Source organism: Eleutherodactylus coqui, chromosome 5, assembly GCF_035609145.1.
Source record: "Eleutherodactylus coqui strain aEleCoq1 chromosome 5, aEleCoq1.hap1, whole genome shotgun sequence".
NCBI classification, from domain to species: domain Eukaryota; kingdom Metazoa; phylum Chordata; class Amphibia; order Anura; family Eleutherodactylidae; genus Eleutherodactylus; species Eleutherodactylus coqui.
The window spans coordinates 92,679,591-92,705,108 of NC_089841.1; the positions used below are offsets into that span (position 1 = coordinate 92,679,591).

The 25,518-nt window shown below is 45.3% G+C and overlaps 1 protein-coding gene across 1 annotated transcript; it reads right to left on the reverse strand.

Annotated features, from left to right (window-relative positions):
- Window positions 1-6,315: 6,315 nt before the first annotated feature.
- Window positions 6,316-25,172, reverse strand: F2R (coagulation factor II thrombin receptor). The gene is made up of 2 exons (XM_066602866.1): window positions 24,851-25,172; window positions 6,316-9,068 (listed from the first exon to the last, which is right to left on the reverse strand). Exons 1-2 carry the CDS (start codon window positions 24,921-24,923, stop codon window positions 7,894-7,896), a joined length of 1,248 nt encoding a protein of 415 aa, XP_066458963.1. The 5' UTR covers window positions 24,924-25,172; the 3' UTR covers window positions 6,316-7,893.
- Window positions 25,173-25,518: the final 346 nt, after the last annotated feature.

Genomic DNA, 25,518 nt, shown 5'->3' on the forward strand with positions numbered 1-25,518 from the left:
CCAATATGTGGGGTTTTAGTTTTTTTTACCTTTTTTTATGCTTATATTAGAAAAAGCATAAAAAAGGGGTTTAACTTTTTTTTTTTTTTTTTTTTTACACAATTTGAGTCCCTCTGAGGGACTTGCAGCACTATGCCTATGATCGCTGTCATAAGGCATGGCAGAGCTACTGCTCTGCCATGCCTTATCGCTTATACAGTGATCATAAGCATAGGCAATACAGGACGCCAGTGTCTGGCGTCCTGTTGCCGTGGTGACAGGCCGGGCTCTCGCAATAACATCGCGAGAGCCGGCCGGAGACACAGAGGGAGCGCGGTCCCTCTGTGAACTCTTTCACTGCCGCGATCTACTTAGATCGCAGCAGGGAATGGGGTTAACAGCGAGGGCGCATCTCCGATGCCCCCCCCCCCCCGCTGTTGCAGCGGGACGCCGGCTGTGACTGACAGCCGGCTCCCGCTGCGGGATAGCGCGAGGTCAGCCATGATCTCACGCTATCCCGATGACGTACCGGTACGTCATTTTGCGCGAAGTACCAGGCTCCCATGACGTACCGATACGTCATGGAGCGGGAAGGGGTAATTCCATACACAAGTAAAACAAAATTCCAGAATAAAACAACAACAACAATAGATACATAAGAAAGAAAATAACCCAAAACCGACGCCAACCTAAAACGTTGCTATAAGCGCCCTGTAATCCAAAACTATACATATTATATATCAAAACGTCCGAAACAAATAGAGGAACCCGTTCCCATACTTTATTTTAGTGTAAATATACTAATTTTAAAAAAAAACTAGAAATTTTAAAAAAATCATTTTTTTTAGCTTTTACTCCCAAGAAAATAAAAAAGGGGGAAAAAGTCATTAAAAAATATTTTAAAAATCGCCCTATATGTCACGGAAAAAAAACACAGCAAAAATAATTTTAACAGCTACGGGTGGATTCAGATGACTGTATATCGGCTTTGTTTTCACGCCAAGCCGATATACGGTGTCCTCATCTGCAGGGGGGGGGGGGGGGGGGGATGGAAGAGCCAGGAGCAGGAACTGAGCTCCCGCCCCCTCTCTGCCTCCTCTCCGCCCCTCTGCACTATTTGCAATGAAAGAAAGCGGGACGGGGCGGGGCTAAGTTCTGAGAATTAGCCCCGTCCCGCCTTTCCTCATTGCAAATAGTGCAGAGGGGCGAAGAGGAGGCAGAGAGGGAGCGGGAGCTCAGTTCCTGCCCCTGGCTCTTCCAGGCTCCTCGCCCTGCAGAAAGAGACGACGTATATCGGCTCGGCGTGAAAACCCAGCCGATATACGTTCGTCTGAATCCAGCCTAAAGGAAATAAAATAGGGCAGTAAAACCGCCACATGGGTAAAATCCCTAAAAAGTGTCTGATCCTTAAGGTACAAAAGAGCCTGGTCCTTAAAGGGGTTGTCTCGCGGCAACCATCAAAATTTTTCATTAGCTCATTCCACCTGTCACCCCCCTGGCATAAAATAGCATTTTAAAGCGTTTTTTAAACCGCTTGCTACTCACCGATGTGATGAAAGATGAACTTATAAAATTCTTCTCCCAAGATGGCCGCCGGTCCTTTCCCAGGGATGCACTGCGGTCTTCTCCCATGGTGCACCATGGGCTCTGTGCGTTCCATTGCCGATTCCAGCCTCCTGATGGGCTGGAATCGGCACACGTGATGGGGCGGAGCTACGCGATGACGCGTAGAAGGGGGCGGAGCCAGAACGCCGCTCGTGCCCGGACCGACCAGAAGGAGAAGACCCTTCTGCGCAAGCGCGTCTAAAAAAGCAAGAAGACAACGAAATTAGACGGAGCCATGGAGACGGGGACGCTAGCAACGGAGCAGGTAGGTGAATAACTTCGGTATGGCTCATATTTAATGCACGATGTATATTACAAAGTGCATTAATATGGCCATACAGAAGTGTATAACCCCACTTGCTTTCATGAGACAACCCCTTTAAGGGGTTAAACTAACTGAAATGAACGATAATGGTTCGGTTTAAACGCAGCCAACGATGAACGAGAATCGTGAGGTTTTCGTTTGCTGTTCAGTTTCAGCCAGTATAAAAATTATCGTTGGCTCTTTCACTCCTCGTTGCTCTTAAACACTTCCCATAGAATATGACACCCTGAAGAGAAGCGAACGATTCTCGGTGATGATCTGCCTGTCTAAGCAGGCTGCATGAGCGCGAACGACTTAGCAGTGACGGCATTCGCTTGTCTGAAAGGGTCATTAGTAGTCGGTGAGGAGTTATGGTTACCATGTGATGTAGCGCAGTTTGCTCACTGCTTTGTCTTTGGTTTGTATCTGGGAGTCTCTAGGCAACGTCCGGTTTCTTCATACGTTCTATAAGTTGCTCGGTACAGGAAAGCTGTTACTTGTGTCTACAGCCAAAAGAAAAGTATTGACCCTGACAAGAGAAGGGATTTTAGGGCTTAGGTCACCCATTGACAACAATGTATAAAATGGAGGAGGTAATCCTGGCATTGTCTACATGACCTACTATTGTTTCCTCCATGGAGGGGGACGGAGTGACGAGTTCTCTTTTAGAGTCTACAGTATTTGCTGTAGACTGAAAGGACATTCACAACCTATAGAACAAAGGCCTTGTGCTTACCTGGCACTTATGTCCTGTTCACACTGAGCCATACATCTAGTATTGATGGGACATAATGTACGGTTGGGACATAATGCAATTTTTTGTCAGAAGTTGAGTAAATTGCCTATCCATTTACATTTTTTAAAGGTTAAAAAAAAGAAAGAACCCCCTCCCCCCCCCCCCCCCCCCCCCTTCTGCAAAGTATGTGCTTCTTTACAGGATGCCTTTGTGTTGGTCTGTAGAAGTCTATGGATACATTCAATGTGTATGTCGGGAACATATCCTGCACGGCACTTCTGTACTTTGGTGTATGTTCACACAGTGACTCTTACTCACTGAGCTTCGGATTTCTGATACAGATTAGCCTTATTAAACCTCATGCAGCTACCTGAGAAACTTGACCCAATATTGCATTTGTCAATGTGCATTTTTCACGCCGATGAGAGGCGTATTTTATTCAAAAAATGCCTGAGATCACTTCCATGAAATAGCGGTCCTCAGGTGTGTTTCACGTGCGTCAGAGGATCGTGTTCCCCATTGATTTCAATGGGACACCATCGTACTCGCATGCACATCGCACGGCCAGAGATAGAACATGCTGCAATATTTTTTTCTCACAGCATTGCTGCGAGGAAGAAGAAAAAAAAAATCACTTATGCGAATAAGTCCATAGAATAGAATGGATTTCATATTAGTGAGAGTTGTGTATGTGTCGCATCACGCAAAACCCACAAGATTCTCGTAAATAAGCCCTAAGACAAGGATCTTGCTGCAAATTTGCCCTGGAATCTACAATGGGTTTTGTGCTGCGGAAATTATATCCCTTGTGGACATACCCTTAGGCTGGCATCACATGGGCGTAAACGCATGTGTGCTTGCTTCTGCTCAATTTTGCGTAGTGAACAAGGTTTTTTTGCGCATGTATCGATGTATTTTACTGTATTTTTTTTCGCCTGCAGTGCATTGTCAGTTGTGCGCGGCAAACCAAGATGCACCGATTGTAATGTTAAATTCGTGAGTTTCAGATGTCTTCTATTTCCCGCGGAATTACGAATCTCCTGGTATATTGTGCGCGCATTTGTGGACCCACATTGAATTTTATGTTGGCCTTTGGTGTGCAAATGTGCAGAAAAGTAGAGCATGGTGCTTTTTTCGCAACCAAAATGCACGCGTCACATACAGAAATGTGAATGAACCCATTGAAATCAATGGGTTCTATTCTACACATATATCGCTCATAAATTTAGCATGAGTAAATACACCCATGTGACGACGGCATTAGGGTGAAAACAGATGGCTGTACGCGCAACTACGCTCACCGGTACAGAGCATAGTTGCGCATGAATGAGGGACATTTCTTCCCCTTCGCCAGCCATTCAAACTCCGCACCATGGCGCAGAAGTTTGTAAAAAAAATGCCACTGGAAGTCAGGTCCTGCCTAATCTTTCCATCAGAGTCTCCACCCGACAATCCCGATAGGGAAAACGAAACCACTGAAAACCATTGAAATGAGTGCTTTCATTTTGTCCCGTTACGCGTCCGTGATTATCATGGCCACATAAAGGGAGAAAAACCGCCCATATGCTTTTGCCCTTATTGTAGGTTTTTAGTGCAGAATTCACAATGAAAATCAGCATGTCAAGCAGGACTATGGCCATTGAGCTTTACGACAAAAAAGGCTCTATGGACTTGACAAGGAGAATCCGAGATGAAGAACAGAGTAAAATGTGGCATTTAGATAAACGTCGCATATCTTATGTGTATCAGGGTCTCCTGTCTGTCGGCCTGCAGCAGACGTCGGGAAAATAAGGGTGGGGTACGTTGGATTTCAACATGCCGGAGGAGCTTCTTCTGGCTGCACTTACTGTCTCTCCACAGTAAGAGCACGTGCACACTGAGCCAACTCCATGTCTGTTGGCCAAGAGCTCCGGTATCATCTGATTTATGGTGCTGCGCTAATCTGTCTTGTGACTCACCGAACATCTATCAGGTTACCTCCCCAAACACAAACATAGAAGAGTACGTTCTCTGGGGATAATCAACTTTATTTACACAGTAAACAAGAATTCAGTATCAGAAAGGATTCAGATCGTTGGCATTTATTAAATACACCAATACAAAATGCTCAGAATCCATATTTACATACATTTACACCTAAAGTAGATATGTGCAAACACAAAGCAATCATAATACTGAACACACAGCTCCATGAAACCTGAGAATAAAGCGCAGTAAATACCGTGTAATGCCAGCTTTGTTGTTGGGGACGCTGGCCAACGTATTCTGCCACACATTGTATGTAGGATTTTATCAGACCTGCTGTACTGTACATGCAAACAGCAATATACACATACCATACGGATGGGCTAACTGGCTTCCACTGATAGTAGCTAAGTGTTAGTGGGGAACGAGACCCTTCAGACCCGATGGCTGACTGTGCAAGGTGAAACAAAAAAAACGGTGCAAAATAAAGCGGAAGTATTTATACATAAAAAGATAGAACTCTTCAAGTTTTACACAACTTACAGATGTTTGATGTGGATGCCGTTGGTGATGCTAGATGACCTAAAACACCACATCTGCAGTGGAATCGATAAGAGGATATACCAGATTGCGTCTGGGCAGAACTGGCCTACAACTTGACATCTACCATGTCACCCAACAGTGCCCACATCCAACATCTGTAAAGGCGCATTTAGACACAACGATTATCACTCAAAAGCCATCTTTTGAGCGATAACTGTTCTGTCTAAACACGCGGCCATCGTGCGCTGTTCGTGCACAATTCACTCTTCAGTGATTTCTAAAAAGCTAGAAATCACCAATGACTCTTATAAGTGCCACACACTGATTTTCTCAGCAGGCGTTGCTGATAGCATTCTTTCAGCTGGTATCCCGCTGGCGGGACACCAGCTGAAAGCTCCGAGAACAATGCAGCTATTTACATATGCAAAACAGCGCATTGTTCTCTGAGCTATCGTGGTGGAATCCCGCTCTGCCTGCATTAACTCTTAAGTAGCTACTTAAAGTTATGCAAAGATGATCGCTCAAAACTGTCACTCAAACCGTCGTTTGAGCAAATTTTGAGCAATCATCACTCCGTGTAAATGGGCCTTTAAGGTGCATTAAAGACTTGGAAGGGTCTCATGTACGAATAAATCAGCTTTACTTTGGCACCGTTCTTTCCGAATCACCCTGTATATTGAACTTAAAAGCAATGGGAAATAAAAACACTATCAAGGTACATCTACTAATATAGGCTTCACTGAGTGCTGCACGGCCTTCATCAATCAGAGGGGACTTACGGTACCCATACACTTTTAATAGCTATCAAGCGAATGTTCATTTGGCCGACAGCTATTTCTCCCAACAACCACATACAAACTCTTGGTTTAGCCGAGCACATGTGTTTTTTTTCATGGAGGAAAGTAGGAGAAAGCCTCAACCAGATCGCTCCGGTCTATAATAAAGATAAGACAAGGTGAACAGTGAATCCTTCAATTACAAGCCTATTAACTTTGTTTTCGACTAGAAAGAATTATACAACCTTTTCCATTTACTTGTTACATACATGTAAAGAATGGGAAGTCTAAGTCCTGAAACATTGGGGCAGAAGACGGAGCGGAAGGACCTGGATGGGCATTTATATACAGACACTTCTTCACCGGGTCTCCTACTGTCTTTCACTGCTCAATTCCACTCTAAAAACTGTTGAATTCTGTGGGAGCTGCGCCTGCAATACCAACCCGGGCCACTGCACGATGCTCAGAGCTTTTTGCTTCCTGCACTGCCTGCAGAGACAGCGGACCCAGGAATCTGCTGATTGATGGGGATCTGAGTGGTGATTCCCCATTGGTCATCCATTTATGATCTATAAGGCATCAATAGAGAAACCTTTTTAAAAATCCTTTAAAATATTCATAGTTTAGCTAAAATATATCTTGGCCTCCTATAGGTTATTCCTTCGATACAGAAAAAAGCAGCGCTGTGTCCAAACAAGAAATGGGGGGTGTCTAGCGGTCTAATCATGGAACAATAGTAACTAGTCCAGAAAAGTAAATGGTTTGGTACTGTTAGCCGGTAATCCAGCGTGGTCCAAAAGGTGGTTTGTTCTTCATCCATGCACGTTCAGCCCTCTCTATGCAGGTTTGCTGAGGACTTTGGACTGGATTGGGAGTGCTGCAATTTTCCCGGACTAGTTAACTATAGCTTCGAGATATTCTGGTGAATAGAATAAGCTGACTGTAAATATGACATCACTTCCTGTTATCAGCACTCCCCATCCTGACAATACCGACCTATGTACAGGTCTACTAAACCTGAAGTACAAGATGCTAATGTGAATCACTGCTGTGTTTCTTATAGACATACAAGCTAAAACTTCTGAAAGTTTCCATGTTGTCATGAGCAGTTCTACACGGTACCATTGCTGATTTTGCCATAGCAATACCCACAAACTTGTTTTTCTATGGAGATTATAGAAAAGATAATGAAAGGTCACAAAGTTGTAGACCGCCATCCTATTTTCCATAATTACTATAACCATGGCAAAAACCTATATATGATCCTATCCACAAAATACTGCATTTAAAGAGGTATTCCCAAAATTGACTTATCACCTGTCCATAGGAGAGGTGATAAAACTTTCATCAGTGGGGGTTTCCTCTCATATGACCCGCAATGAGCGTGGCTGCTGCTGCTCCATTCATCTTCAATAGGACTGCCGGAGATAGTTGAGCGCTTGTACTTGGCCAGTTCCCTCAGCCCCATTGAAATGAATGCAGTGGCACCATGTAGGCTTGACCACCACTCCATTCAATCTGTATATCATTGCCGGGGTGCTGTGAAGAAGAGAGAGGACATGGGACCCCTGTTCTCAGGATCAGAGGGAGTCTCAGTAGCAAGACCCCCACCGATCAGACTTTTAGCACCTCTCCTATGGATGGCTAATAAAAGTCAATTTTGGGAAAACTCCCTTAACTTACTTTACCAAATGCTGTCAAAAACCTGACTCCAAAGTTCTATATATACACCTGTGGCATTTGTGAAGGTGTGGATTATACGTTAGCATAGATATTGATAGAATCATAGTAACATAGTAGGTAAGGCTGAAAAGAAGACATATGTCCATCCAGTTCAGCTTCAATAGGTCACCACATACATATGAGTGTAGTGCTGGAAAAGAGACTGTTCTGTAAGGAAGAGCCCAAGCAGTACAGTCAGAAGGACACAGTAAGGAATAAACCGTGCCATAGAATATGAAGTATCTGGATGACGCGTATAATGTCTAAGTTAACAGTTTTCGGTATATGCTGCTTTTCACACTCGTGATACCGGTCTCATTTTTGCTTGCAGAACTCATTAATTGAGCACTACTGCTTATGGGCTCATCTACCTTCTTACAAGACACCAAGTTATACAAGTACCTCTGACACTGTGAGGAGGCATAATAGTAGATGAGTGGGTCAAGACAACAGCTGACGCTGCTGATACAGGCACAAAGTATGTAGGCAAAATACAACGCCTCGTTAGCCCCATGATGAAAGTACAAGTAATGCATCAAAAAGATACAATTGGTCGGCCCAAAGCACATGATGAAGACGCAAAGCACAATAATAGCCAAGATCAAGGCCCGGGTCTTCTTACACGAGTTCTCTAGGCCAGAACTGCTCAGACTTCGGATGATGATAACGTAGGAGATGGTCGTAATAATCAACGGGATGAAGAAGAAGACCAAGATGAAAGTGGAGAAATAGTAGAGGTAAAAGTTCTTTAGGTCTTTCAGGTCCAGCACATCGTGGCAGGTTGTGATGTTCAGCGAGGGAATGTGTTGAGTTTGCTCACTCAAGAAGAGCGGCACAACACTAGCAATAGATATGATCCAGATAAAGGAACAGACCAGCCAGGCCCGACCCATGGTCCGCCAGGAAAGAGAATGCATGGGATAGACGACCGCCAAGAAGCGGTCCACACTGATGCTGGTCATGAGCAGGATGGAGCAGTACATGTTACAGTAAAATGCAGCCGTGACAAATCTGCACAATCCGGGCCCAAAGTACCAGTCGTTCCCGGAGAATCGGTAAATGATTGTTAAAGGAAGCAAGCTAACAAAGAGCACATCAGCGGTGGCGAGGTTCAGCATGTACACCACCGCCGGCTTCCTCACTTTCATCTTAAACAGGAATATGATGATGGCCATTATATTCAGAGGTAGAGCCACGATGTATACCAGGGTGTACACTGAGGGTACGAGCCTCGTCAGCCATTGACCGCTGAGATAGTGTTCAGCCAGGGTGGTGATATTCTTCTTGCTGTCTGTCACTATACTTCGACTGCGAGGCGCATTTGGCTCAAGTCCTGACTCCTCCCCAGACCAATCAATGGCATCTTCTGGAAATCCTTCATCATCATCAGCAGAGACGCTGTAAAATGTTCTCAAGTTCAAGCTTCCATTGCTACCACCTGAAATTACATACAAAGAAAAAACAGAATGAGAACGCCGTTTTACATGTGATTTTTTTTTTTAATGTTGAGATTCCTCCCCCATAATTTTGTAGAGCTTCCATTCACTATATTCACAGTAATGACAAAGCGACTAAAACAGCATGGGAGAAAATTGCTTCAAAGACATTGTGCCAGCATTGAAAGTAATATATTCCCTATCCACAGGACAGGAGATAACTATCTAATCAGTAGAAGTCGGAGTGCTGGAACCCCCAATGATCCCACATGTATGCAGAATATACACCGCAGCTCCATTTACATATTTCAGTGGAACTGGTGGAGATAGGGGTGCACTTGAACTCCGCTATCTCTGGCAGTCCCATTGAAATGAATGACGTAGTGGTGCACAAGCCTGAGTAATGCCCCATTCATGCAGAGACCTTCGTGTCAGACCCCCAGTGATAAGAAAGTGATATCTCATCCCAGTAGCGTACCTATAGGGGTTGCAAATGCGATCCGGCCCCTAAACCAGTGGCGCTCAGATCCCCCCTCGCCATGCTAAGGCTGTCTGACTGCACTGAGTCTGCTCCCTTCCAACGTTCTGAGTAAAGGAAACAACATCAAAGAAGAGGAGACTGAGCCGCGGCCACTAAGAGAAGTTCTGACTATCAATCATCGTGCAAGAGAAGCTGCACAGTGCCCATCTGGAGGAACAAGGAGTGTTAAACAGTGCAGTCAGGAAGGCAAGGGGCATCTTCATATATCACAGTGGGGCAGAGGGAGAAATAAAGGGGCGTCATGTGTGACAGGGTGCAAATAAAGACCTATAAAGGGGCATCATGTGTGACAGTGGCAGAGAGTGAACCACAAGGGGCATCGTGTGTGACAAGGGGAGAGGGGAAGAAATATGAGGGGCATGTTGTAGGATGAGAGCAGTATTCTGTGTGACAAGGCAGCTGGAGAACCAGGAAGGGGCATCCTGTGTGATAACGGGGCAGGGGAGAGAATAAGGAGCAGCCTTTGATGAGGGGGGACTATGAGGGGCATTCTGTGTGATGGAGAGGAAGCTTTATCACAGGATGGAATATTCTGCATCAGCGTTACAGAATATGTTGTCCCCGGATTTCAGCAGCAAAATCTGAATTCAGCACGGGTTTGATGTGGAAATGCCGGCAGGATTTTGCTGTTTTTAATTCTGCAACAAAATTCCCACATTAGTAGTACGGATTTTGGCACCAAATATTCAGCAGGAGGGCACAGTCTACAACGCTACTGCGGAATATTCTGTCCTGTGTGAAAGGTCCCTTGGGGATTTCAGCAGTCTGTGTGGAGAGAAAGAAATGAAGGGGAGCAGTTTGTGTGAGAAGTGAACAGTCTGTGAGAGAGGGCAGCATGGGGAGCAGTCTGCGTGAGATTACTTATTAGAAGTAAAATCTGGTTGGTATTATTAAAAGGGACAGCAGGATAGAGGTTTGTGAATAGTGTGGGGATGTGATGTGTGGTAGGAAAGCATGGAGCCAAAGAGGTCTGTGTTATAAATTCTGCAGAGACAAGTGGTGGTTGGAAGAAGTCGTCATGGCAGTCTGGGCCAGGTAGAGGAGAAAAACGAAAGTGAATAATACTAATCAGCTATGACACCACTGGAGGTAACTGCACTGTAATCGCTATCACTGTGTAGAACTAGTATCTGACCATTACATGATAAGTTCACTATTAGATGTACACTAGAGCCAAGCCGCTCTGACAATGTTATAAAAGTTATCTTGAAAGACCGCGCCGCAGTTGCATTTCCACACTGCGGCAGTGCGGAAAAAATCCGTCCTGTGAGAACAGCTTTTTGCCCAAACACATTTGTGCTGCATTGCACTGCAATCGCAGCGGTTTTGCCGAAGTGCGGATATGTAACGGCAAACCGCGGTAAAACTGCAGAAAATCCACCCTGTGTGAACCCAGCCTAAGGCCTCCTGGACGCGGATAGAGCGGGATATGCCCGCGATTTTATGTCACAGGAATCCCACAGGGATAAACAAAAACGGCCCTGCTGGCGATCGCGGAAAATGCGCTTTTTACAGTGTTTTTCGGCGGTCTCCACTAATACTGTATTAATAGAGACCTCCCGCCATGGAAAAACGCGATAAAATAGAACATATTCTGATTTTTTTTTTCCCGCGGCAGAATCCCGCATGTGAGGACTGAGCCATTAGGTTCAATAGAACCTAATAGCTGTGTTATTCCGCTATGGATTTACACCGTGGGGAACGCGGCAAAAATCCAGCCGTGGGCATTAGCCCTAAAAGGAATGGACGATACAGGGCCATGAAGTGAAGTTGCAGGGAGGGGGGGGGCCCATGCTGAACTTTTACACCAGGCCCCATGAGCCTTTAGCTACACCCATGCCCTATCCTTTCAACATATGAAAAGCCAGGAGCTTCATATGTACGTACTGTGAAACTGGCAATTTGTGATAATGTGCATGTAGTTTTGCTGCGTAATTTGCACCCATGCGCACAATACTGTGCTACAAGCTCTACGACAACCCAGTGTAAGTGTGCCAGCACCCGTCCAATACCACTTGGACTTGTCATATTGGTTGAATGGACACATCTGGGTGCCAGCTGCAATCAGCGGAGCTCCAGGCGGAGAAGCACTGCGTGTCCTGGCACCCTTTGAAAATGAATCAATTTAGGAGATTATATAATGACAATATTTACTTAGAAGATAAACCAGGTATTTTAAAATGTTCTACATGTAGCTGGGAACTAATTACAGACTAGCAGTAGAGGACTATGCCCACAATAATCCAGAGAACTATTTACCACCAGGGCTGTAGACTTGGTAAGCCAAACCTCCCACCCCTCAATTTTCCCAGACTTCGACTCCATCATATAGAACTGGGTTTTTTAAAGTGATAAATTTACTATATTATATGGTAACATTCGGCTTTTCATTACCGATATGATCAAACTATTTAGATAGAACATAAAATATATTTATTGGGATACAATTTCAGATCACAACACTTTACTAAAGTCCTCTGAAAAGGAAAAATGCAACTAACTGAATTAACGATTCCATGTTGTTTTCATAAGAGGGAGACGGTACACTACTACCAACTCAGACTCGAGCACATCGGGACTCCACCGCCCTGATTACCACATAGGAACACTTTCCTCATATTACAGCAAGTCACTAAGGCCGGCTTTACAACGGCGAGGAAAATCGAGCGAGATTCAGAGACCAAGAAATCTCAGTATGAGCGATGTTTTCCTGCAGGCCACTGCGATGTGATGCAGGAAACAAATCGCGGCATGTTCTATCTTTGGGAGTGATCTCTTATCACAGCGCCCACTGTTTTCAATGGATCCGGCGACAGCATCACGCCATGTGCTAGGTGCGTGCGAAGCGAGGCCTCCTATTGAAAACAATAGGAGAAACTCAGCGGTCCTCCACCGTGGCTGTTGGCCATGGCGGAGGAACCCTGTATCCCCGAAGTGATGTAAGGCTGCTTTGTCATGAAAATGCCTCGGATCCAAGAGGATTTCACACGGTAGGGAACGCGATATGGGGGCGGGATTCACAGCCCGATATCGCCCGCACAGTCCTTCTAAAACCCCCTGGATATGAGGCGTTTTCACAAGGAAAATGCCTCGCATCCCTGCTGGGGGTTCCCCTCACCCACTCCGCAGCTGTCATAGCCGTGGCAGGAGATTGCATGTTCTCCTATTATTTTCAATGGGGCCGACGCCGCTGCAGTCGGCCCTATTGAAAACATGTGGAGCAGGGCTGAAGGAATCTCCTGACGTAGTTGTCACAGCCGTGGCAGGAGATTGCGCTGTTCTCCACTGCTTTCAATGGGGCAGGCGGCAGCAGCGCTGGACCCATTGGAATCAGTGGGAGATCACAGAAGGAATCCCCTGCTGAGCTGTCACAACCGCGGCAGGGGATCGTGATGTTTTCCCATTGGTTTCAATGGGTCCAGCACTGCTGCAATGCACAAGTCCCACATGATTTTATCACCAGTGTGAAGGCACCCTAACAGAAAACGAGTAGCTGGTATATTGCCTAGATATTCTCCACTCCCCGTAGCATCAGTGAATACACTGGCCTGGAGGAAGCACATAGGGGGCATTCATAAAGCTTTTTCCGACAGTTTCGGGAGTAAAAAAAGTAACAAATTTTTGCACATGTGGAGATGTGTGCAAAAATTTGACACTTGTCGGGTTATTGCATATGTCTTACTACTTTTGTAAAAAGTGGTTGGGTCTTGAAAGATGTATAATTTACACTAAAAACTAGCGTAATTTTTATGCCAGAAATGTAGAGCAGATTGGACCATTTCTATGTAGGTGCACAAAGGTGTCCAGCTGTGCCTAATACACGAAGAGCAGAGCTAAGATCGGCGTTGGAAGTACCTGTCTTAGTAAATTTCCCCACAGTCTTATGTCAACACCTATATCCAAGCAATAATCCTCTGCATGCTAAATGGATGGCACTGCTTACACAAAAAGTGTCTGAAATGTACATTTGAGGAGCTCACGATCCATTAGCTTGGGACTCACTACTTCTCATTTTTCTTACATGAGGTCACCTCACAGGAACGCAGGATGGAAGGCGCTGGATGACTGCCAGAGGAGAGGCAGGAGAAGACATCCCCATGACATCATCCCATTAAAATGTTTTGATATAGGTAAACTTTGCCCTACTAGTGATTACTGCCGGCCCATTACACTTATCTGATCAGGAAGCAATAAAACTTAACAATGACTGTAGCCAGTATATAACAGTTCAGGGTGACTGGTCTCTCTGCATGTGCTACAGCAAGGCATGAAAGAAGAATAATCCTATGTATATCAGTAGCTTTCCTGAATGTATATACACTCATTGCCAAAAAAATAAAAATCCAGCCCCTGGAAGAAGTTGTCGTTTTGCAACAAAACTTGGCATGCAGTTCCATCTTAGGCTGATATGCAAATGATTAGAGTTGTGGTGATTAGATGAACGGTCTTGTCACCGGAGGCCCTAAAAGTGGTTCCAATCTTGTCTATATAAAGGCTCTTAGAGGCTCCTTGTGTGTGGTGGCCTCTTCTTCCGCTTGTGTAGAGAGCTTGTTGACCACTAGACACCTCTACGACACAGAAGAGATTTCACTCCGATGCCAGAGTCTGAGAGGGGCGCCATTAATACAATGTAAGGAGCTGGATGGTCTTAGTGATGAATTCCTCTCCACCTGGGCCATTTTTACCAGACTGTTAGGAGGTGTTAGGACCAGTGGATGTGTGAGGACACACAAGGCAACCGGGCTCAGGATGTTCTCAACAGACCACCAGTAGAGAGGATCGCCCAACAAGGATTAGCAGCTCCAACTGTTTCATTGTCTGCCATCCAGAGACAGGTGACACCATCATTACAGGTGTCCATGTCAGTCGGAAACATTTCCAGGTGCCTGGCTGAAGGATGCTTGGTCTCACAGTACAGATTACATGTTTTACCTTGGACACCCACCCATGGTCGCCTCCGTTTGCAGTGGTGTTATGAACGACAAAACTGTACTGCTATGGAGTCAACCGGGTTGTCTTCAACAACGAATCCAGATTTAGTTTGGGCACTGACAACAGCCGTGTTTGTGTCTGAAGACCTAGAGGTGAGCACCTCAATCCTGCTATTGTTGTGGAGCGGCACACTGCCCCCTGCTGGTGTGATGGCCTGGGGGCCATCGCATACAACAGTCGGCCACCCCTAGTAGTGGTACGAGAGACAGCTCAGCGATATTTTTAGGACATCCTGCAGCCACATGTGCTCCTCTCATGGCGGCTTCCAGTAACAGGGTCACAGGAATGTATCCACAGCATTGTCACACTTCTGTGGCTGCCCCGTCACTAGATGTATCACCAGTAGAACATGTATGGGACCATCTGGGATGCCAGCTTCAGCAGCCTATGAGTTTGCACAATATTGGAGTTCACTTACAGAAAATGTGGTGCGATATGCGGCAGGATATCATACAAAACCTGTATGCCTCCATGCCCGCCCGTATCACATCTTGTATTCAAGCTAGAGACGGTACAACAGGGTACTAGAGCCTCCATGCCCACCCATATCACATCTTGTATCCAAGCTAGAGGCAGTACAACAGGGTACTAAAGTCTCAATGCCCACCCATATCACATCTGGTATCCAAGCTAGAGGCGGTACAATAGAGTACTAGAGCCTCCATGCCCACCCGTATCACATCTTTTATTCAAGCTAGAGACGGTACAACAGGGTACTAGAGCATCCATGCCCACCCGTATCGCATCTTGTATCCAAGCTAGAGGCAGTACAACAGGGTACTAAAGTCTCAATGCCCACCCATATCACATCTTGTATCCAACCTAGAGGCGGTACAATAGAGTACTAGAGCCTCCATGCCCACCCGTATCACATCTTGTATCCAAGCTAGAGGTGGTACAACAGGGTACTGGAGCCTCCATGCCCACCCGTATCACATCGTTTATTCAAGCTAGAGATGGTACAACAGGGTACTAGAGCGTCCATGCCCACCCATATCACATCTTGTATCCAAGCTAGAGGCAGTACAACAGGGTACTAAAGTCTCAATGCCCACCCATATCACATTTTGTATCCAAGCTAGAGGCGGTAAAACAGAGTACTAGAGCCTTCATGCCCACCCGTATCACATCTTGTATCCAAGCTAGAGGTGGTACAACAGGGTACTGGAGCCTCCATGCCCCCGGTATCACATCGTGTATCCAAGCTAGAGACGATACAACAGGGTACTAGAGCCTCCATGCTCACTCGTATCATATCTTGTATCCAAGCTAGAGGCGGCACAACAGGGTACTAAAGCCTCCATGCCCGCCCCTATCACATCTTGTATCCAAGCTAGAGGCGGTACAACAGGATACTAGAGCCTCCATGCCCGCCTGTATCACATCTTGTATCCAAGCTAGAGGCGGTACAACAGGATACTAGAGCCTTCATACCTGCCCGTATCACATCTTGTATCCAAGCTAGAGGCAGTACAACAGGGTACTAAAGTCTCAATGCCCACCCGTATCACATCTTGTATCCAAGCTAGAGGCGGTACAACAGGGTACTGGAGCCTCCATGCCCCCGGGTATCACATCGTGTATCCAAGCTAGAGACAATACAACAGGGTACTAGAGCCTCCATGCCCGCCCGTATCACATCTTGTATACAAGCTAGAGATGGTACAACAGGGTACTGGAGCCTCCATGCTCACCCGTATCATATCTTGTATCCAAGCTAGTGGTGGTACAACAGGGTACTACAGCCTCCCTTCAAATGTTCAGTTTTTCACAATAAATGATCCTTTTGCTCTGATATTGCAATCTGTTATATCAACGTTACAATCACACAGAGAAAGTTTAATTTGATTCCAACAACTTCTTCTAGGGAAGGGACTGTTTTAACCCCTTAGTGACCGGGCTTTTTTGCTTTTTTCCATTTTTGTTTTTTCCTACTCCCTTTTAAAAAATCGTAGCTCCTTTATTTATCCATCGAAGTCGCTGTATGAGGGCTTGTTTTTTGCGGGATGAGTTGTATTTTTCAATGGCACTATTTACTATTTATTGTACCATAGAATTTACTGAAAAACTTTTTAAAAATTCTTAGCGGAGAGAAATGGAAAAAAAACGACATTCCACCATCTTTCGGTGCGTCCTGTTTCTACAGCACACAAACTGCAACAAAAACGACCTGATATTTTTATTCTATGGGTCAGTACGATTACTACGATACCAAACTTGTATAGTATTTTTTTGCTGTAGTACTTTTATTTTTTTTTTAAAGATATTTAATTTTTTTCGATTTATTTTCTGCGGTCATTTTGTGTGCGCAATACCTTTTTTATTTTTTCGGCCATGTAGTTGAGCAAGGGCTCATTTTTTGCGGGATGTCCTGTAGCTTCCGATAGTATCAATTTGGAATATATACGACTTTTTGATCGCTTTTTATTGCGTTTTTCTGGGAGACGGTAACTAAAAAAGTGTATTTCTGGCGTTCTTTATTTTTTTTTCAGACGACGTTCACCGTGCGGGAAAAATAATGCGCTACTTTGATAGATCGGACTTTTACGGACGCGGCGATATCAAATCCATATTTTTATTTTAATAAACAGCTGACGCCCGCGCTGTATGGAGGGAGATAGCGGCGCTACCTCCCTCCATACACGTCCTGCAACAGCAGGACGTAGTTTTACGATAGGGCCGTCACTAAGGGGTTAAACAATGAGTGTATAAATAAAGAAAAATTGTGGAGCCATAGCTTTGTATTTTTAGGTTCTCAGGTTGATATTAACCCTTCGTGACCAAGGCCATTTATGCCTAAGGCCGCCTGCACATGGCCGGGTCGGATCCCCTGCGAGAATTCTCGCAGCGGGACCCGACCAGCGCCGTTGCAGGGACCAATGCGGGACTAACCTTCTCCCGCGGCTCCCTGATGTGCTGGCTGCTGGCCAGCCAGCGCATGCGCAGAGCGGGGCCGGCGGCCCCGGCGTGACATTTCTGTGCGGGCCTCTGCGAGAGCCGCACAGAAATAGAGCATGGCGCGATTTGTTTTCTGCGCGTGATATCACGCGGACAAATCGCGGACGTCTGCCTAGGATTGCGTTTTTTAATGCCGCCGCAGAATTTCGGCCCCGTGTGCAGGGGGCCTAAATGTCTAGAAGTATTGAAGTATAGGAAGGGCTTGGGAAAAGAATGAATAAAGTTCACACTGAAAGCTGATACATTTTATTCTAAATGTTTCATAACCCGTTCAGCTTAAAGTATATAATGAAATGGAGTCTGTAATATGGCTGTAATACACATGGAGGATTTCTAAAGCTGGAAGTTATATAATAAGAAAAACATGTTATCTTTCTCATAAGCAGTATTTACACAGGCGAGTGCGATATTGGTCCAAAAATTGGAACAATATTACTGGCCGATATATGCTGTACCTCTCTGCAAAAGAAGGAGGCGGGCCGGGAGCCAGTGCACTGAGCTCCCACCCCCTCTCTGCCTTCTCTCTGCCCCTCATCACTGTTTGCAATTAGAGGGGGCGGGACGAAACTTTGCTCCACCTCATCTCGCCCCTCTCATTGCAAGCAGTGGTCAGGGGCGGAGAGGGGGTGGGAGCTCAGTGCACTAGCTCCCGGCCCACCTCCTCCTCTTGCAGAGAGGGACAGCAAATATCGGCCAGGTGTGAAAACCCGACCGATATACGCCAGTCTGAATAAGCCCTTAGGGCCATCTCCACACAGCGCAATTCACTATAGAATTTTCTGCATGAATTTCGCCTCTAAAATCTGTCTTTCTGAAAAAAGACCTGGATTTTCTGTAAACTATAGAGGCCATGTGAATATCACTCATTATCGGCAAATTGTCATTATCATCATGGTATTCCGTTGCCGATCAGTGTATTTATCCCCATTATTGTGTGAAGAGCAGTACAGATTACCCAATGTCCCAACGTCTTTCCAATTATGTTTTGTGAGTTTTGATAGACTCCAAGGTCCAGTGTGCCCATTGTGATGCCAACTGTATGGGGCGCACCAGATGACTTTTTCCATCTCCCTGTTATTTGAATGCAAAGTGGACACTGGCCCAGGTACCACGGACGCAGAAATGCATCCTAGTTATTAAGCACACCCTGTCTGCAGCGCTCCTGCAGCTATCTTCACATGCAGCAGGTGCCGGTGGATGTTGAGAACCGCTGACATTTGCAGTGTATGCAGCCGGCTCGGCTCCTTTCACATCTGCATGATATATATTTACATTATGCAATCGGTAAGGGGTTACATGATAACATTCTGGCCGCCTGCATTCATCATAGGGCTGAACTCCAAACTTATTATTGAGTTTCTAGAAGTAAGAGCGTGCAGCCAGTTTGGGAAGTGCCTGCCTCGGGCTGGAAGCCTTCCTGTTTTCAATAGAAAAGTGAACATCGTGAAGACAGCATCAGGTGCCAGCAGCATGTTTCCCGGCACACTGGCAAGTGGGTCCCTCAGATGTGTCTACTGCTGCCCCATATGTTGGCTATTTCATGCAATCCTATAGTTTACATTCACATTACAGAAGCCATCATTCCTCTAGACCTCACCGGCCAGAACAGGGCAGATCCCGCTGGGAAGAACTGAATAGGAGGGGGCTGCACGTCCGGGAAACCAGGAACAAAAGGTCCCAGGAACACAAAGTATCAATCCCAGCTCATTCTCAGCAGTCCATGTATCCCCTTTTCACATCTTTGGGGTTTGTTCACCTCTGTACTATGGTTTCTTTGTTACCATCTAGGTGTTTGTCCCTTCACACCCATGGTTTAATTATTTAGCAATAAAACGGTTGATTTAGGTTATTCTTTTCTGTGAATTATTATTTAGCTCTTTCCTGCCTTTATAGTAAGACTACATCCATAGGGGACATACTGTCTGTAGTGGAGCTTACTGCAGATCTGCGCTAAACCCACAATGCATCCACACCAAAATCCGAAGGTGTTTTTGTGATGTTTTTCTAAATGCAGCATGCTTTGGGGCATAGGAAAAAACATTTGAAAAACACATATATGTATTTTTTTTTTAAAGTCATCGTTCTCCATAGGGCTCCTTCACAGTGCGATATCGGGACATGATTCACAGCCCGTTATCGCCCTTGCCACCATGTGGAAGCCCCGTGGGTGCGAGGCGTTTTCATGTGAAAGCAGCCTCAAATCACTGCAGGGGTGAGAGGAATTCCCGCTGCGGCTGTCACAGCCAGGGATCATGGAGTTCTCTCAATCCTCTGCAATGCAATGGTCGATATCACAAAAAGATAGGACAAGCTGCGATGTGTTTCCCGCTCCGCATGAGTCCATTAAAAAGAATGGGGTTCATATTTGCACAAGTTTTGCGCTTGCATGTAGCCTACGATGCTGCAAATGTGATGCAGAAACCGTACGGATTCCACGTTGTATCCGCAGCACACTTCTGTCTCTTGTACGTATTCTACAGTTTCCTACACACAGCAGTCTTATTTCAAGCTTTTGTTCCCTCTTATTTGTAGAAAACTATCAGAAAGTCAAGTGTTTTTTTTATGGCAACCTTTCTTCACACATCAGTCTTTTTTTTTGGGGGGGGGGGGGGGGGCTCTTTTGGCGTTTTTTAGTCCAGTACAGAAGTCTATGGGAAAATACCAGATAAAGTCATACCTAGAGCATGTAATGAACGATACAAGCGCCACTACAAGGAGCGCAGTGTTTATAGTACATTTCATAATTCCCTTCCGCTAATAGCTGGACATGTTATTTTTTGATGCTTTACCAAAAAAAAAACCGTCAAAAAAAATAATATGACACTAGCCTAAGGGCTCCCACACACTGGCGTTTTGTTTTTTTTAACGCTGCGTTTTTTTAATGCAATTGTCAATGGGACTTTCTAATGTTAAAAACACATCACAAGTTTGTGTGTTACGATTTTTGTGCGATGCGTTTTTAACATTAGAAAGTCCCATTGACAAAAGCGTTAAAAAAATGCAGCGATACCGCAGTGTTAAAAAAACACAAGTGGGTAAGAGCCCTAAAAATGCATGAAAACAAGAGTTAAGGACTTTTTAGAGGCTGCATCCGCGTCCCAGGATTGTAGCCACAAGTCCCGATGTGTTGCTATGTGGGCAGACGAGGTCCGAGCTAAAAATCTGGCAGCGTCCCGGGAGGCCTCACAAAGATACTTTCCTGCTTGGCCGATTTTGTTACATAATATCTGGGAAGAACCCAAGAGAACGCCGTGGCGCAATACTTTGCCCCATTTAGTTGTTGCCCTAACGACTTAGGTAGAAGCAAAAAGCGGTCAGAGGACCCAACCCACCGCCTTGAAGGATATTTTGCCAAGGCTTCCATCTCCTTGTTGTCTACGTTCACAAGTGCTTCCCCACTGCAGGGTTTACCGCTGGAGATGATGCCCATTTCTTTATGGACTCCTCTGGAAAGGGGTACATAAAGTCCAAGAGCTTCGGTTTAGTGAAACACTTGGCAGGGAATTACCATTTCCTAGTCAGGACGTCTTCAAATTCCTTGTGAGAAGGAAACCCTTTAGGGGAACACTTTGGAAGCCTGAGAGAGACCACGATGAAGAAGTTTCTCGTAACCTTCACAGTGCTTATTAAGTTATCGACTAGAGAGGATAGCTTGGATAACTTTTCCTTGCCCAGGTCCGAATCTGAGGGAGACTCGGACATCTCACCTTCAGAGCAGTAGTCTCTGGAAGAAAGCTCAGAATGGACTGGAGAGTACAACAAGGCCGGCGACTCAGTGGACTGTCGGAGGTTAGATGGCCTAGACAGCTTTTTGGGTCTTCCATCAGAGGGGTTATCGGGAGAGGAGCACTTCCTGTCAGACACGTACGAAGGCGGCTGAAGGGAAATTCTAATATGCCACAAAGTTTATGTATGAAGGAAACCTAAAACCACTGACATTTTTACGTTTCCGACACTGGTTGTCATGTGACAGGTACAGAAGAGAACGACTTGTAACATTTTAGGTATACACAAGGGTGGAAAATATCTGGTAACAGCTGTGATAAAGCTCAATGTATACAAACAGCCATAAGCTTATATATATGTTCCAGTGCTGCCCATTCACCTCTCTGCCCTATGCATCATATACAAAGACACAACTCACAGAAAAAGAAGCCAAAAACGTACCAACTGATATACTGCAGGGTAGGCTTAATCACCATATACACTAGTAGCATGCAGAAAGCTAGACTGCAATATGGCATTCTGCATGCTACTAGGGTATATGGTGATTGGGCCAGCCCTGCTTATCAGGTGTTGCACATTTGGCTTCTTTTTCTGTGAGTTATGTCTTTGTACATTTCCCCCCTCGCCTCTCTGATTTTAATACATCAAATAATACAGGGTGTAGTCAAAAAGATAGATCCAGCACTATTAAACTGATGTCCTATATTGAAATAACAATAGTGTACTTGAACACAATAGTATGGCACATGGGCCCCTGCGGGCCCTGGAACATGGATTTCAATTTTGTGCAGTGGTCCTGTAAGACAGGGGTCCCCAACTCCAGTCCTCATGGACCACCAACAGGTCATCTTTTCAGGATTTCCTATGGTAAGAACACCTGAGCAATGTCTGAGGCACCGCCAATAATTACATCACCTGGGCAATACTGAGGAAATCCTGAAAACATGACCTGTTGGCGGTCCCCGAGGACTGGAGATGGGGAACACTGCTGTAAGAGATAGCGATTTCTGCTGTAATACTCGCATGAAGCAGTCCTGGGCTGACGCTATCATTGGAGTGTGTTAGTGAACGGCGGAGCGTTGATTCAGTGCGGATGTGATGCAAATTCCTAGCAAGAGCACGACCCAATCAGAACACAATGTACATTTCAGTGTGAATGTGTTAAAATTTGGCGCAATCACTTCGTTGGGTCTGTGCTCCTTCCAGAGACTGAACATGGATCGGTACCCGAAGCTCCTACAGAGGATGGTGGGTGACTTCCTGGCTGACTGTAGCACAACGAGGCCACTTTGAGTACGCTTCGTCACTTCAGTCATAGCAGCGGTCCCACGGGACTCCGAGAGAGACGGAAAGGAGATTCCTGCTTCTCACACGCTACTCTTCAACTTTGCAATTGGGTTTTACTCTCCATCTCAAACGCAAAATTGAAATCCATGTTCCGGGGCCCCCAAGGGCCCAAGCAACATACCCTTGTGCAGCACAACTATGCCTTCCTGTTCAAGTAAAGGTCGTCTACACAGAACGATTATCGGTTAAAAAATCGTTCAAACAAGCGAAAATGTACAATAATCGTTCGGTGTAAACGCAGCCAACGATCGAAAGATAATTCATTCACTTCTCATAAAAGCCATCGTTGGCTCGTTCACTAATCATTCTGCTAAAATACAGATCATTCAGTCCTTCTCATTCACTTATACAGCGAATGTGAGTGAATTAACAGTTTCCGAGCCAACGATGTATCTGTCCGGTATAGACAGGCTGCAGCAGCGAACGCACCGACGCTGACATCGTTAGGTTAAACAGATGTACTACTACCTCAATATACAACACCAGCAATGAGATCTAGTGCTGTATATATGTATACTCCAGAGCTGCTCACTCACCTCTCTGCACTGTACAGTTATATACTTTATATGTACGGTATATTACACTGTTGGTCACCCACCTCTCTACCACATACAGTATATACTATTATATCGCAGTGCTGCTCACTCACCTCTATGTACTATATACACTGTATACGCTATATATTACAGTGCTGATCACTCACGTCCTTACAGTATATACATTATATATACGGTATACCCAGTTCTACTCACATCTATGTACTGTATACACTGCATACGACAGTGCTGCTCACTCACCTCCTCTCAGTATATACAGTATATATCACTCACCTCTCTCAGTATGTAAATTATATATCACTCACCTCCTCCAGTATATACAGTATATATCTCACCACCTCTCAGTATATACAGTATCTATCACTCACCTCCTCTTAGTATATACAGTATCTATCACCCCACAGTATATACTATTATATACCAGCGCTGCTCACTCACCTCTATGTACTATATACACTGTATGCTCTATATTTTGCAGTGCTAGTCACTCATCTCCTCACGGTATATACATTATATAGATGGTATATACTATATACCCCAGTTCTGCTCACTCACCTCCTCTCAGTATATACAGTATATATCACTCACCTCCTCTCGGTATATACAGTATCTATCACTCACCTCCTCTCAGTATATAAAGTATATATCACTCACCTCCTCTCAGTATATAAAGTATATATCACTCACCTCCTCTCAGTATATACAGTATATATCACTCACCTCTCTCAGTATATAAAGTATACAGCACCTCTCTCAGTATATATCACTCACCTCTCAGTATATACAGTATATATCACTCATCTCTCTCAGTATATACAGTATATATCACTCATCTCTCTCAGTATATACAGTATATATCACTCACCTCTCTCAGTATATACAGTATATATCACTCACCTCTCTCAGTATATACAGTATATATCACTCACCTCTCTCAGTATATACAGTATATATCACTCACCTCTCTCAGTATATAAAGTATACAGCACCTCTCTCAGTATATATCACTCACCTCTCAGTATATACAGTATATATCACTCATCTCTCTCAGTATATACAGTATATATCACTCACCTCTCTCAGTATATATCACTCACCTCTCTCAGTATATACAGTATATATCACTCATCTCTCTCAGTATATACAGTATATATCACTCACCTCTCTCAGTATATACAGTATATATCACTCACCTCTCTCAGTATATACAGTATATATCACTCATCTCTCTCAGTATATACAGTATATATCACTCACCTCTCTCAGTATATAAAGTATACAGCACCTCTCAGTATATACAGTATATATCACTCATCTCTCTCAGTATATACAGTATATATCACTCACCTCTCTCAGTATATAAAGTATACAGCACCTCTCAGTACATACAGTATATATCACTCATCTCTCTCAGTATATACAGTATATATCACTCACCTCTCAGTATATACAGTATATATCACTCATCTCTCTCAGTATATACAGTATATATCACTCACCTCCTCCAGTATATGCAGTACATATCTCTCACCTCTCTCAGTATATAAAGTATATAGCACCTCTCTCAGTATCTATCACTCACCTCCTCCAGTATATGCAGTACATATCTCTCACCTCTCTCAGTATATAAAGTATATATCACCTCTCAGTATCTATCACTCACCTCCCTCCTCGCAGCGCACGGCACACAGCAGTCCGGTCAGGCAGAGCAGTACGAGCAGCCGCTTCCCCTCCATGTCTGGCTCCCAGCAGTGGGGCGCCGCGGACCTCAGCGGGCGGTACTACCACAGCCGTCCCCAGTGCCGGAGGCGGAGAACCGCGCGCCCGAGCTGCAGGCTGTGGGGAGAAGTTCAGCCTTTGTGAGGACCCCGAGGAGGGGGAGGGGAGCGGCGCGGGGGTCTCCTCGGTGACTCAGATAGTAGTTCCCTGACCTGTCCGGCTGTTGTACAGCGTGTGCTGCGGCCTCAGGGGGCGACAATGGCCGTCAGTGCGTGCAGAGGTCGTCCATGAGGACCCTCCTGCCAGCACTATCAGGGTGGGCTTCCATCCCCCCATTACTGGGGATCACCCCGAGGACAGCTCCTCAGTGATGGAGTCCCAGGGCATCACTATAATTATTATCCGCCCCGCCACCGTCCAGCTCTTATGGCTGAGCAGAAAACCGCCACAAGTATGGCCAAAGCCACAGGACTCAACCCTGTCAGCGGTGGCGGTTCTGGTTCGTCACGGACCCAATAGCCAGACGGAACCGTTCTAGTCATTGGGCTCTGTCCGGCTTCCATCCAGGTCCGTCGGTGCCGCACACGGTGCTTCTCATTGTTCGGTTCCTTG